Source organism: Rhinopithecus bieti, unplaced genomic scaffold (genome assembly GCF_001698545.2).
Source record: "Rhinopithecus bieti isolate Rb0 unplaced genomic scaffold, ASM169854v2 scaffold_9663, whole genome shotgun sequence".
NCBI lineage: Eukaryota > Metazoa > Chordata > Mammalia > Primates > Cercopithecidae > Rhinopithecus > Rhinopithecus bieti.
Genome location: NW_016806456.1, coordinates 3767882 through 3782880, shown reverse-complemented (window position 1 = coordinate 3782880; position 14999 = coordinate 3767882). Strand labels below are relative to the sequence as shown.

Genomic DNA, 14999 nt, shown 5'->3' with positions numbered 1-14999 from the left:
CCCGGCGCCGCCTCCGGGCTCCTTCGGCCCCGCCATGGGCTGCTGCAGCTCCGCCTCCTCCGCCGCGCAGGTGAGGGGCTCCCGCCTCCCGGCCGCCCGCCCGGATGCCTCCCGTGCGCCGCGTCGCTCGGCGGGCGCCCGCTGTCCGATACCTCTCGCTGTCCCCAGCCTCCCCTGAGCGCAGCGTGCAGTCCAAAGACCCCCACGCCGCCTTTCCCTCTCCCGGGTCCCGCCGACGCCCGCGCGCTGGCTCCCGGGTCCCGCCGATGCCCGCGCGCTGCTCCGCGGCTCCCGACTGGCAGGCGCCTCTGCGCGTCCCCTGGTGCGCCCTCAGCTCTTCCCGGCCCCTTCCCCACTCGGCCCCCTCCTCCTAGTCACACCTGAGCGGCCCGTCCCGCCAGCCGGCAGGTAGAGGCTGCACTGGCGCCTCCTCTGCCCCAGGTAGCATCCCCTTCCCTGTTCTTCCGGGCCTGGCTCCTCTCTTCCACCTCCGTGAAGTCTCCCCGCCATCCGTCGCCTGTTTTCTGTGCTCCTCGCAGGTGTACCCCCAACAAGGGCTCTTCACCTCTTCCACCGAATTCCGGTTTCTGCTTCATTAGATATTCTGTCCTTTTTCTCTTGCCTGCTGTCCCCCGGCTGGGTTCAGATGTTTCAGCGGGTCCCGGAGCCCTTCCACGGCCCGCTCCGCAGACCTCCCTTGCTCGCTTGCACCCCATCCCCCCTTGGTGCCGTGACCCGAGCCCCGCGGCCTCCCCGCACTCAGAGGCCCCTGCGGGAGCGCGGATTCTGGGCTGGGAAGGAGATTGGGCACCTGGTGGGTGACGGGAGCGTTACGGAAACTCCCTCTTTGTTGCCAGTGTTACAGGAGGAAGAGGTTCCGAATTTAGTTTTTCTGTGGGCACTGGCTGAATGTTGTCGCTGAGGGCTGAGATGCAGAGATTTCTCCCAGCTTCTACCCTGCCCCCATCCAAATTTCGCCAGCCTCCTTCTCTCGGATCCGAGCCCTTAACCTGGGTGGAAATGTTTAGACAATTGTATGAGGATCAAATGTAATAGAACTTGACTACTGGCCACTAATAACTGAGAGGACCTGTTTGTAAATTACCTAATTTAGTGGATTAGTGAGTGTATTTACAAATACTATAAAAAGCAATCAGGAATACTGCATCAAACTGTCTTGTGGTGGTGTATGAAAAATAGGCTCTGACAACGCCTGGGATGTAATCTCACAGTTTCATTAGCGTAGAATTTAACTGTGGTCTGTGATTTGTTTGTTTTAGGGGCAGGAAAGGGTTCTTGTTTTAGAAATAAAGGATGGTTGTTGGTGAAGAAAATGCTAGTTTGGGGAAAAAAATTCCTCCAGAGATCTAGCATCTGTGATAATGCCAGAAGTGTTTTTACTGCTGCTAAATGACTATATATAACTCAGTTTTAAATAACCTGCATACTTGTTCTGAAAATCTGAGATCTGTTAGAGAGAAAATGACTAGAATTGCAGATGAATGGGAGCATTTATGTTTTATTAGGTAGCCATCCTATCATCCTATTCCTCCAGTCCTTTGTTTTTTTTGAGTGTTTGCTTACCCGTTTGCTTTTTTTTTTTTCTGCTAGCATTATAGTCAGGCTTATTGGTGTAGTTAAACATTCCTATTCAGTTATACTAGCAAAGAAAAAACTATGTAGAGGTGTTAGGAAAGAGAGGCTTGGTATGTCAGAGTTTTCATATTAACATATAAAGGCGTAGAATTGCACATAACTTTCAACTGGTTAGGATTTTGTGGGGTCTAGTTGGGTGCTCTTTAATATTTAAAGATAATTGTTTTTCAGATTGCCTTTCTTTTCAGAATTGAGTTAATTTCCATTCTCTTTTGGTGGTGAAATGCCTTTAAGACAGAAAAGTATTGATAGTTTATGGATGACTTGTTCAGTGCGTGAACAATTAAATTCAGGAGGGATGGCTGCTGCACCAGAACTCTGCTTTAAAACAGGTAGTGGGTCTTGCATTTGTCTAGCTCAGCGTCATACTTTTCAGAATGCTATCATATACATTTTCTTTTCTTTTACCTCCTCTCACTGTAGAACATGCCATGTTCTATACAGATAAGATGCATGTCATGCACCTAAGGGGTGCATTTTTTCCTGTGGATTCCTGTAACCAATCAACAGCTGTCAACATTTTTAAGTTCAGCTTTAAGGACTTGTAGTGTTCAGTGGAGCATTGAGGAGCAGGTTTTGTGCCAAAGAGCTGGTCTTTTTTTTTTTCTTCTTCTTATTTGAGATTTTTGGCATCCTTCTTCATTTGTGAAATGTTACTAATCTGCTGGTATTTTAACTCTCCTTTCAGGAGCATCACCAGTTTTAGAATACTGTTGTTCCAATATGTGTTTTTAAACAAAATAGGGTTGCAACTCCACATCTTCTCCAGCCTCTCTTAGGGGTCTCAAATGTATTTTCTTCTTCTTCCTTTTTTTTTTTAGATGGGGTTTTGCTCTTGTTGCCCAGGTTGCTGGAGTGCAATGGTGCGATCTTGGCTCACTGCAACCTCTGCCTCCCAGGTTCAAGCGATTTTTCTGCCTCAGCCTCCCAAGTAGCTGGGATTATAGGCATGTACCACCTCGCCTGGCTAATTTTATATTTTTAGTAGAGACAGGATTTTGCCATGTTGGTCAGGCTGGTCTCGAACTCCTGACCTCCGGTGATCTACCCGCCTCGGCCTCCCAAAGTGCTAGTATTACGGGCATGAGCCACCGCACCCTACCAGGGGTCTCAAATGTATTTTCACTCAGAATATGTTTGTTTCATCGCTTCTACTGGATTGTAAGCTTCTGGAGCACAAGAACTGTTTTTGTTTTCTTTATTTGTGTATCCACTACAGTGCCTCACTGTAGCTCGTACTTAATAGTTGCTCAGCAGTAGTCACTGGAGGGAATATATAGACATATATTTGAACCTCTGACTGGCAGGTGGCATCGAATGTGACTCTAGACCTGACCCATTGAATTCTATAGGCTGGTTGATTAATTCTGCCAAGCCGTCCTCTTCTAAACTCAAACCTGGACTGTTTAAGTTAAAACTTACCTGCCTTTTCTACATCCCTGTTCTTTCAGTGGTACCATCAGCTTGCAAAATTGTTCAAGGTTTTCCTTTGCTCCTGATAACCTGCTTAATGTGTATGTTTTAGATGGAGCAGTGACTATAACATCTTAAAAGAGCTTGTCTGCAAACTCTAATGATAACCTACATAACACATGAAAACAGTGTGCTTTGAGGTAATCTGCAGTTCAGTTTAGCTTTTCTCAGCAGTATCTTCAGCAACTTTAAAGCTCTGGCAGGTTTTTATCAATGTAAATAAAGCGCATTTTCTTTTTGTAGCAGGGATTCACTTTTGAAATACAATTTATTTTCCCTTACAGTCTCTTGCTATGTTGTAGATTCTCATAAAAGAGTTTGTGGTCTTCCAGAGTTTGATCTCTTGTAGTCTGTCCTGGTATTATTTTCATTTTCTTGGCAGTGTCTGGGTATCATAATTTCCCATCAAAATAATTATACTGTTTTAGGATTTAGATCAAAGAAAAGTGTCACATTCTATACTAGTATTTCATTGCTAGAGGAGCAGATAATTGGCAAAATAATTTGTGCTGTATCAGCTATGTACATCTAGGATCTTAAAAGTGAGTAAGGGCTCTTAAAGAACTTTTAAAATTATTTTAAAAAAATTAATGACCATTACAAGGTGTTTACTAATATTGGTAATTGCTCAATACTGACCAACACGTGATAGTCTTTGCCTAAAAGTCTTTTGAGGGGAACTTAAAAGTAAGATAGTCTTGAGTTTCTTTTTACAGTACTAATCCTCCCTAAGGCTCTTAAAATTTACTCCCATCTCCCTATAATTCGTTTGTTCTGGTATAACCTGACATAATTTCTATCCTTGTAATGTTAAACTTCAAAGTTCACTTGTAAATCTTTGGATTTATTAAATGCTCTTTCTCATTGACAAACCAGTTTGAATGAATCTTTTGAAATATTACTTAGCAAATTGCCATAAGTCTTTGTCCTTAACGGCTACATCGTATTTCTCACAGCAGTGCTTTGGAGGCCAGGAGATTTTGCAAGTTCTGTGAAGTTCTGTGTCCTTCAGTTCTAACCTTAGAAATTGTGAGAGGGATGGAGGAGAATCTTTCAGGTTGAACAAACTGCCCCTTGTCTGTCTAGCTTTAGGAGACTTTTGTCCACTGTCTCATTCTATGGTCTTCAAATTGAAGGCTGTATATTTAACTGTCTTTTTGTAGCTCTCATATTCTGTTTTGGGAGTAGTAAAAAACAATCAGAAGTGGTTTACAAATGCTGGTTAACATTTGCATATGCTAACTGTGCTTTAACAGAATTTTAATAATACCATCATCTATATCAGCTTTGTGGAATTTGAAGTCAGATGGTAAAAATTAAATTTGAAGAGTGTAGTGGGAATTACCAACAGAGACTAAAGTTGCTCAATTAAATTATGACCTGCAAAGTAAACTTGATCTAATGGGAACAGAAGTCATGGCATGAAGCCTTTTTTTTCTTTTATCTTCTGAATATTGTGCTGTTAGCGTAGAGGATCTACTCCTCAAAATATGTAAATCAAAGTTAATGTCAAAATTGGAAAATAATGTAGAAATGGTAATTTTTTTCTTTTTTTTTTTGAGCCAATGTTTGGCTTTTGTTGCCCAGGCTGGAGTGTGGTGGCATAATCTTGGCTCACTGCAATTTCTGCCTCCCGGGTTCAAGTGATTCTACTGCCTCAGCCTCCCAAGTAGCTGGGATTACAGGCGCTTGCCACCACGCCCAGCTGATTTTTTTTTTTTTTTTTTTTTTTTTGTATCTTTAGTAGAGATGAGTTTTCACCATATTGGCCAGGCTGGTCTCGAACTCGTAACCTCAGATGATCCACCCGCCTCAGCCTCCCAAAGTGCTGGGATTACAGGCATGAGCCGCCACGCCCGGCCAATTCCCAAATCTTAAATCGCAGTTTACTAATTTTTTTTTTTTTGAAACAGGGTCTTGCTCTGTCACCCAGGCTAGAGTGCAATGACATGATCATAGCTCACTGCAGCTTTGATCTCCTGGGCTCAAGTGATCCTCCCACCTCAGCCTCCTGAGTAGCTGAGACTATAGGTGCGAGATCATGCCTGGCTATTTTTTTTAATGTTTTACATTTTTTGTAGAGACAGGATCCCACTATGTTGCCTAGGCTGGTCTCAAACTCCCGGATTCAAACAATCCTCCTGCCTTGGCCTCCCAAAGTGCTAGGATTATAGGTGTGAGCCACTGCACCCGGCCTACTTTTTTATCTTTAGAAAAGGTTTACTTAAATAAAATTTTGAATTAAAGAATTTCCAAGTTAAATTTCACGCTGCCATTTTGAACTTCCTACAGTTGCTATCTGGAGAGTAGCATGGTACAGCAAAGCTAGTCTACCTAGAATGCTTTCAGGCTTAACAAGTACTATACTATCAAATACTATTTGATGTGTTAACAGTACAGTCATTTAAAAATGTTATTGGCCTGGGAAAATTATTCATAAATATATATTCTACTACCAGTAATTGGTTAATAGTTGTTTTTCTGTGCTCCCCTTTCCCCTGATCAAACTGCAAAGAAAGAATGAAATATTTCAATTTTGTAATTTTGCCTCAGATTTTTGGGACTATAGGGGATATATGAGATAAACCTACTATCACTTTTCTGTTGATCTAAACTAGAATGTAGGAATATGAAGTAGACTGAGGTCAGAGAGATACATTATGAGGTAACTGGGATTAGAAACCTTAGTCTCTTAATCTCTTGTCCTTTCTGTAGTACAATACTATTAATTGTTAATGTCTTAGGTTTTCTTTTCCTTTCATCCTTGGCTGTACATTGGAATCACTTGGAGAAGTTTACAAATATTATGGAAGTGATGCCTGGGTCCTATTCCCAGAGATTCTTATGTATTGGTCTAAGACTGCTGGCTAGGCATCACAACTTTTTTTTTTTTCTTTTTTATAACTGCTTCTTGCAGAGTAGGGCTAACCCATAGTAGTGCACCCAGAGTAGCCAGCATCAAAACTTTTAAAAGTTCCCCTGGTAGCCCTCATGTGTCACCAAGTTTGAGAGGCACTGTTCCTTACCCTTTCTCTAGGTAATTTTATCCCTCGTATGGCTTCAGTTACAGTCTATATGTTAACAGTTCCCAAAATAAATTACTGTCCTGGTCGCTGATCCTTATATCCAACTGATTAATTAGCATCTACACTGAAATATTGTATAGGCAACTCATACTCAGCATGTTTAAATCTGTCCTCAAAATCGTACCCCTCACGCCTGGCTTTTTCAGTACTTTATCTCTGGTTCACTGAATGATGCCAATGTCCTGGTTGTGGAAACTGGAGACTTGAGTCCTGTAGGGAAACTGCCTTTCACTCTTTTGTATCTAGTCACCACATCTTGCCTCTTTGACCTTCTCAACGTCACTGCCAGCACTCTAGTTCAAGCCTCTGTCATCTCCAGCCCAGTACCTTGGTTACAGATCTCTCTGTAACTATTCATGCTCCCTTCTAATTTTTCTTTGTATTGCAGTCTTGGTGATCTTTGAAAAATCCCAAGCTGATTGTCTTCCTCTCCTATGTAAAACTCTTCAATGGTTTCCCATTGCTTTTAGGACAAAGACCAGAACCCCTGACCCTGGACAATAAGACCCTGTGTGTGGCTGTTCTCCATCTCTCTATAGGGTCACCTTGTGCTGTGCTTTTCTTTGCTCATTGCACTGCATCCTCACAGATTCTTCAGTTGGTTGTATTCCTTCCTCTTAGAGGGCTTTTGCATATGTGGTTCACTTGTCTAGAAGGCTCTTTGCTTTGCTCCCTGGCTTTTGGCTGGTTGCTTTAAGTTTCAGCCTGAAAGTCACTTCCTTGGAAAAGCCTTTTCTGATCCCTTCAAACTAGGCCATGTCTCCTCATTAAACTCTCATAGCCTTATGTGTTTTTCCTGTGAGCACTTAAAGCAGTAAACACATAATTTTACAGTTAATATTAATGTCTAGACTAGGAGGTGACAAACTGCAGCCCATGGGCCAAATCTGACCTGCTGCCTGTTTTTGTATGACTTGTAAGCTAAGAATGGTGTTTACATTTTTAAGTGGTTGAAACAAATCAAAAGCATATGATTTCATGATAAATTTGTTTCATAAATTATGACATTTTAATTTCTTCATAAGGGTTTATTGGGACACAGTCATACTAATTCATTTACTTGTCTATAGCTGCTTTCATATGACAATGGCAGAGTTGAGTAGTTGTGACAGAGGCCTTATGGCCTGCAAGCATAACTATTTACTCTGTGGCCCTTTACAGAAAATGTTTGCTGACCCTTGCTCTGGGCTGAGTTGATGAAGAGAGGGCCCATGTTTGCTTTGTTTATTGCCATCTTGGTGCTTAGCTGGTACCAATACATGGTAGGCACTCATGAAATATTTGAATGAATTAGCAAATATTTTCTTTCCCTCCATGGATAGAGGTGATTGAACTTTTACCTTAGAATACTGGGGTTTTAAAATTCATTATAAAATTGTAAAAAAGATTCTTCTTTAGAAGATTATTAACAGAATTTTCAGTAGCTCTCTTAAGCAGCTTGTCTGTTGAAGGTATACATGTCATTTATGAAGCAAGTATACTTATAAAGATGTGAGTTACTGGGTCAAGGTGGATGGGAAAGGGCTAGTGCACTCAAGTAATGGACCAGTCAGATTTACAGTGCTGATGTTTTTATAGCAGGCACAAATGGGTGAGACTTTATGGCAAGCATTGTAAAGAAAACGTGTTAGAGCTGGTGAAAAATTTAAGTCATTAAAGAGTTAGACATTGTTATCTCTGCTGTGGGAATTCACTCTGTGAAGACAGTTAAAGTTTTTGACACAGTAATATTTCCTCCTTTTTGGTACTTTTGTTTTCTCATTTATTTGGAATATAGTATAGCATAATGTTCCAATTTTGAATTTATGCATTGTATAAAATTTAGTATTTTTTTGGCAATTTAAAAAACAGATTTACATTTTTCAGTATGTTTTATTATACTCAATAGAGGGATGCCAGTTTTCTCCCTCTGGGGGACTCCTTTATAATTGTATAATATGATAATGTTGTATAATAGGATTCATTTAACAAACATTTGGTTGATAAACCACTGAAATTTATTTTTTTGTGAATATATTATTATTCCTTTTAGTTGCTCTCTACAATATCCCACAACCAGATATTTAGACTTTTATTTAGTAGGGAAACCCTTAAAAGCAACTTTTATTCCAATTTTTAAGGTTGCCAGAAATGCTGAAAATTATTAAATGTAAGTGTTTGACTTCTGGATATGTTTATAATATGTAAAGTAAAAAAAACCAGCAAGAAGATGGAAAAATTGAAAACAGATGACTACTTCAAGATATTTAAGTAGCAGGAAGGTATTAAAGTTTGTTTTTTTTGTGTGTAGATTTGTGATAATATAATGATGATTATGTTCTCAGAAAATTCTTCATTATGAACTACTTATGATGTTACAGCTATAAGAAATAAAAAAGGCCAGGTTTGGTGGCCCACACATACAATCCCAACACTTTGGGAGACTGAAGCAAGAGGATTACTTGAAGCCAGGAGTTCTAGACCAGCCTGGGCAATATAGTGAGACCCATCTCTACAAAAAATAGAAAAAAAAAATTAGCCAAGTATGGTGTTGTGTGCTTTTGGTCTCAGCTACTCGGGAGGCTGATGTGGGAGGAAGATCTCATGAGTCTGGGAGGTTAAGGCTGCAGTGAGCGATGATCGTGCCTGTACTCCGGCCTGGGTGGCAGAGTGAGACCCTGTCTTTTTTTTTTAGATGGAGTCTTACTATGTTGCCCGGGCTAGAGTGCAGTGGCGCAATCTCGACTCGCTGCAACCTCTGCTTCCCGGGTTTGAGCGCTTCTCTTGCCTCAGCCTCCAAGTAGCTGGAACTACAGGTGCCCACCACCATGGCTGGCTAACTTTATGTATTTTTAGTAGAGACAAGCTTTCTATGTTAGCCAGGCTGGTCTCGAACTCATGACCTTGTGAATCCGCCCGCCTTGGCCTCCCAAAGTGTTGGGATTACAGGCGTGAGCCACTGTGCCCGGCTGAGACCCTCTCTTAAACAAACAAGCAAGCCAATAATAATAATTTAAAAAACGCTTAAATCCAAATAGCTAAAACATTAAGGAAAATTGATTATCTCCTGTAAGTCAAGGGGTAAGGTAGCTTCCGGGTTGGGTAGTTCAGTGGCTTGACGATGTCAGCAAGGCCATAAATTCTCTCCTTGTTTCTTTTGTGTCATTTTACAGAAGGTAGCTTTTTCTTAATTAGCTCCCCTCAAGATCCCAAGATGGCTATGGCTCTTCTTACTGTCTTTTGCTGAGCTGACAATCTCCAGTGGTTTTCCTTTCATGGGAATTAGAGAGGGCTGCACACTCATCCCTAAACAAGCTGTAACAAGAGGAAGGCAAAGGACTCTGCAATTGGTTTAGACTAACCAGGACTTCCCTCTGAATCAAGTGAGGGGCAGAGCAACACCAGAACTAAAGGAGGACTTTGCCAGCAAGGTGGCGGCAGGGATGCAGGAGCGGGCATGGTGGCTGGATAGGTAGCCGATACTATCTGCTATGATTTTGCCATCTTCTTTTGTCTTTAAATCAGACTTCTGTAGTGTTTCCTAACATTTTATTTATAGCTCCATTGTGAACTTCACAGTTCGTAGTTCAAAGTCACACAGTTATCTTCTTACTGTCCTAGTGATGCTGCTCAAGCCATTGCTGAAACCCCTGTCTTTCTTTTTTGCCCACCCCCACTGCATCTTTCCCATTCTGAGCTAAGGACAGCTTCAGATGAAGAAGAGCATTTTGAGGTTGGATTAATGGTTAAGTAGTGAGTTAGTATTCTTGCAAGCCATGGTCCCTCAAGAGCACCTTGGGGGTTAGTATGACCTCTTCTCTCTCTGGCTCACAATCTCCTTTTCTACCTCTTCTGAAGTCTCACTTCTGTCTGTGTTTATCTCTGTTTCAAAATTGGGTATCAAAAAACTGATAGTTTTATTTTCCTTATTTTCTTTCCACCTCCAGCTAATACACTTAAGGAGCTATAATACTGAGTGGAATATACTAAAGAGGGAAAAGAGAGTGCCGCTGTTTTCTTTTTTTTTTTAACTTGCTTACTTTCAGGGTTTTTTTTTTTTTAAATAATTAAACTGAAAAGTCACATCATTATTTAGAGTATCTCTGATATAAAGAGTTCTCACAGTATATAAAAGGCATCCTTGCAATACATGATTTATAGAAGGAAATAAACTAATGTCTAAATATGTTCAATTTTGTTAATAACCAAATTAAAGCATAGAGGCATCCTTTCACATCTGTAACTTTGGTAATAGTTAACAAAATAATATTAATTGCCCAAGTGGTTTTGACTCAGATATACTTTATTGATTTGCTGGAATAAATTGGAATGATCCTCTTGAGATACATTAAAATCCTTAAAAAAAATTGACACCCTTTATTTGGTAATTCAAAAGTTGGGTAATGCTATATGTAAGAATCTTTTTATTGTAGCATTATTTATAATGGCAAAAAGTTTAAAACATCATATATTTGCTGTAAAACTTTGTTCCTTTTTCTTTTTTTAAATTTTATTTATGTATTTATTTATGTATTTATTTTTTTTTGACGGAGTCTTGCTCTGTCGCCCAGGCTGGAGTACAGTGGCGTGATCTTGGCTCACTGCAAGCTCCGCCTCCCGTGTTCATGCCATTGTCCTGCCTCAGCCTCCTGAGTAGCTGGGACTACAGGAGCCCACCACCATGCCTGGCTAATTTTTTGTAATTTTTAGTAGAGACGGGGTTTCACCATGTTAGCCAGGATGGTCTCAATCTCCTGACCTCGTGATCCGCCCACCTCGGCCTCCCAAAGTGCTGGGATTACAGGCATGAACCACTGCGCCCGGCTTCTTCCTTTTTCTTATTAAAATCCATTTGAATTTAGTCTGTTATACTTCCTCATTGCCAACTAAATGATCCTCCCTTAGTCATTGAGTGGCCTTTTGCCTTCCTCAGAAGTCCTTTCACTATTTCTTCTCTAAACAGCTGTTAGAATCCAGAGGATTGAACACCATTGTGTACTGGGAGGAGGGTGGGCTCTATAGCCAGACTATATTGATGTGAATCCTACCTTGTCACTAGTTGAGTTATTTGGGGCCACAATCTTTTTTTTCTTTTTTTTGAGACAGAGTCTCGCTCTGTAGCCCAGGCTGGACTGCAGTGGCACGATCTTGGCTTACTACCAGCTCCGCCTCCTGGGTTCACGCCATTCTCCTACCTCAACCTCCTGAGTAGCTGGGAGCACAGGCGCCCAACACCACGCCCGGCTTACTTTTTGTATTTTCAGTGGAGACAGGGTTTCACCATGTTAGCCAGGATGGTCTCGATCTCCTGACCTCGTGATCTGCCCGCCTCGGCCTCCCAAAGTGCTGGGATTACAGGTGTGAGCCACCATGCCCAGCCTGGGCCACATTCTTTAACCTTTGGTGCCTGAGTTTCACCAGCTGTAAAATATAAACAATAATAAAACTTGTCTCATAAGCTTTTAGCAAACTGCACAACTCATGAATGCATCTCAGAAATTGCAATATTAATGTAAACTAAATCTCCCTGGTGTTCTAATAACCATTAATCCTTCCCTTAAAAATGTTTTTGTGTTTGAGGTTTGGAAAGGTACCCTGACTTCCAAAAATTTTACTTTTGAGACAGGGTCTCGCTCTGTCACCCTGGTTGGAGTGCAGTGGTGGATCTTGGCTCACTGCAACCTCCACCTCCCAGACTCAAGCAATCCTCCCACCTCAGCTTCCCGGGTAACTGGGACTACAGGCAGGTACCACCATGCCTGCTAATTTTTGTATTTTTTGTAGAGATGGGGTTTTGCCATGTTGCCCAGGCTGGTCTCAAATGCCTGAGCTCAAGTGATCTGCCCACTTCAGCCTCTCAAAGTGCTGGAATTACAGGCATGAGCCACCACACCCCGCCTGGTTTATATTCTTGTGATAATTTTATTATGCGGCAGAGTATCATTTAAGCGTTGGATCCAGCTGCATACGACAGAAAACTGAAAGAATCTAGATAAACCAGATAAAAATGTATTTCTTACCCAAAGTAAGTCCAGAAGTAGTGGTTTCAGGGCTGATATGACACTCCTTGTTTGTCAAAGACCCACTCTCCTTTTGGTTCCATTATGTAAGCATATGGTTTTCATTCTTAAGATTACAAAAATACCTGGAAACTTTTATTTTATTTTATTTTTTTTTTAGACAGGGTCTCTGTGTCACCCAGGCTAGAGTGCAGTGGTGAGATCTCAGCTCACTGCAGCATCAATCTCCTGGGCTCAAGCGATCCTCCTGGCTCAGCTTCTCAAGTAGCTGGGACTACAGTCATGTACTACCATGCCCAGCTAATTTTTGTATTATTTTTATTTGATTTTATTTTTTGAGAGGGAGTCATGCTCTGTCACCCAGGCTGAAGTGCAGTGGCGCGATCTCGGCTCACTTTAACCTCCACCTCCTGGGTTCAAGCATTCTCCTGCCTCAGCCTCCCGAGTAGCTGGGATTACAGGCACCTGCCACCACACCAGGCTGATTTTTGTATTTTTAGTAGAGACGGGGTTTCACCGTGTTGGCCAGGCTGCTCTCAAACTCCTGACCTCAGGTAATCCACCTGCCTTGGCCTCCCAAAGTGCTGGGATTACAGGTGTGAGCCACCGCGCCCGGCCTTTTATTTTTTGAGACCGAGTTTTACTCTTGTTGCCCAGGCTGGAGTACAATGGCACGATCTCAGCTCACTGCAACCTCCGCCTCCCGGGTTCAAGCGATTCTCCTTCCTCAGCCTCCCGAGTAGCTGCGATTACAGGCATGTGCCACCATGCCTGGCTAATTTTGTATTTTTAGTAGAGATGGGATTTCACCATGTTAGTCAGGCTGGTCTCGAGCTCCTGACCTCAGATGATCTGCCTGCCTTGGCCTCCCAAAGTGTTGAGATTACAGATGTGAGCCACTGTGCCCAGTCTGTATTTTTTTGTAGAGATGAGGTCTCCCTATGTTGCCCAGGCTGGTCTCAAATTCCTGGGCTCAAGGGATCCGCCCATCTTGGCCTCTAAAGTGCTGGGATTACAGGCATGAGCTACCGTGCCTGGCCCCCAGATTGTAAACTGTGTCTGGAAAATGAATGCAAAGAGAAACAAACAGAAATTATGAGAGGCTAAATTGGGTGGTGAGGAGTTCAGGGGATGAGGAAACCAAGAGAGGAAGGAATAGTTGGGGAGTGGGCTTCCTGAAAATGATTCTCCAACAAAAGATCTGGTCTGGAAGAGTGGGGTTTAGAAACAGTGAAGGGCAGACAGATTTTAGTAGAAAGCAGGGAGAGAAGAGGGCATTCCAGTGGAAAGGAACGGCTTGATCAAAGGCAATAAAGCAGACAATAACTTGCTGCATGTCAGCATGGAAAGGAGACCTGACCAGAGTGGAGTAAAGAGATGTTACATGTGGGGAAGGCATTCGTATTTGAAGGGGAGGAAAATGGGCAGCCATGGAGGGATTTTCAGAGTGGTTTAAGGAAGATTAATTTGACAGCATACCTGCACCTGAATGGGAGAAATGGAAGGCAGAGGCCACCCAGGAAGCTGTTCAGTAACTCATACCAGTGTAAACAGGAAACAGAGAACAGACATTGTGGAGTCGAAATAAAATAGACCTTCCTGACTTAATCTGGATATCTGGAATGAAGAAGGAACTAGCACAGATGTTTCGAATGCCACATCGTGGAAGAAGGGTATTATATAGTATGTGGACAGGGGAAGATGAATTCAGTTTTGTATGGACTGACTTGAGGTGGTACTGATTTTTTTTTTTTTTTTTTTTTTTTTGAGATGGAGTCTGGCTTTGCCGCCGGGGCTGGAGTGCAGTGGCCGGATCTCAGCTCACTCTCACTGCAAGCTCCGCCTCCTGGGTTGACGCCATTCTCCTGCCTCAGCCTCCCGAGTAGCTGGGACTACAGGCGCCCGCCACCACGCCCGGCTAGTTTTTTGTATTATTTAGTAGAGACGGGGTTTCACCATGTTAGGCAAGATAGTCTTGATCTCCTGACCTCGTGATCCGCCCGTCTCAGCCTCCCAAAGTGCTGGGATTACAGGCTTGAGCCACCGCGCCCGGCCGAGGTGGTACTGATATTAATACCTCCAGGTAGTATTTCCATAGGCAATTGAAGACCCAGAACTGGATTTCAGAAAATGCTTTTAAGTCATGAGCATGTAGAACATAGAGAACACCAATCATTGCTGGGGATTTACTGTGTAGTAGCCTCTGGACTAAGTGCTTTACATACAGTTCTCATTTTATTCTCACAACTCTCAGGTGGGTCCCAGTTAGCCTCATTTTACAGATGAGGAAACAGAAACTCAGAAAGGCGTAGGTACCTTGCCTAAGATCGCCCATGTAGTGTAAAACCGGGAGTAGTTCCAAGCCTGTGCACTTCTGCTGTATTTCCCTCTGCTGTTCTGAGAACTACTGTATTAAATGGTAGATTGAATGTACCTTAGATACCACATTTCTGTCAGTTAAATTCAGAGATTCTCTGTGCTGTTTGCTGTTTGTTCTTTTTTTTTGAGACGGAGTTTTGCTGTGTTGCCTAGGCTGGAGTGCAGTGGCGTGGTCTTGGCTCGCTGCAACCCCTGCCTCCCGGGTTCAAGCTGTTCTCCTGTCTCAGTCTCCCAAGTACCTGGGATTATAGGTGCCCACCACCACACCCGGCTAATTTGTGTGTGTGTGTGTGTGTGTGTGTGTGTGTGTGTGTGTGTGTGTATGTGTATATATATATTTTTTTCTTTTTTTTTTTTTTTTTTGGTAGAGATGGGGTTTCACCTTGTTGGCCAGGCTGGTCTCAAA

At 42.5% G+C, this 14999-nt stretch overlaps 1 protein-coding gene across 3 annotated transcripts in view; it reads left to right on the top strand.

The window, feature by feature from the left end:
- Position 1: 1 nt before the first annotated feature.
- Positions 2–14999, top strand: part of SLC44A1 (solute carrier family 44 member 1) — a 198189-nt gene continuing 183191 nt past the window's right edge. For all 3 annotated transcript variants that reach the window (XM_017876724.1, XM_017876723.1, XM_017876722.1), the window contains exon 1: positions 2–70. In XM_017876724.1, the coding sequence (XP_017732213.1) occupies positions 35–70 (36 nt within the window). In that variant the 5' untranslated portion in view covers positions 2–34. The remainder of the gene's footprint in view (positions 71–14999) is intronic.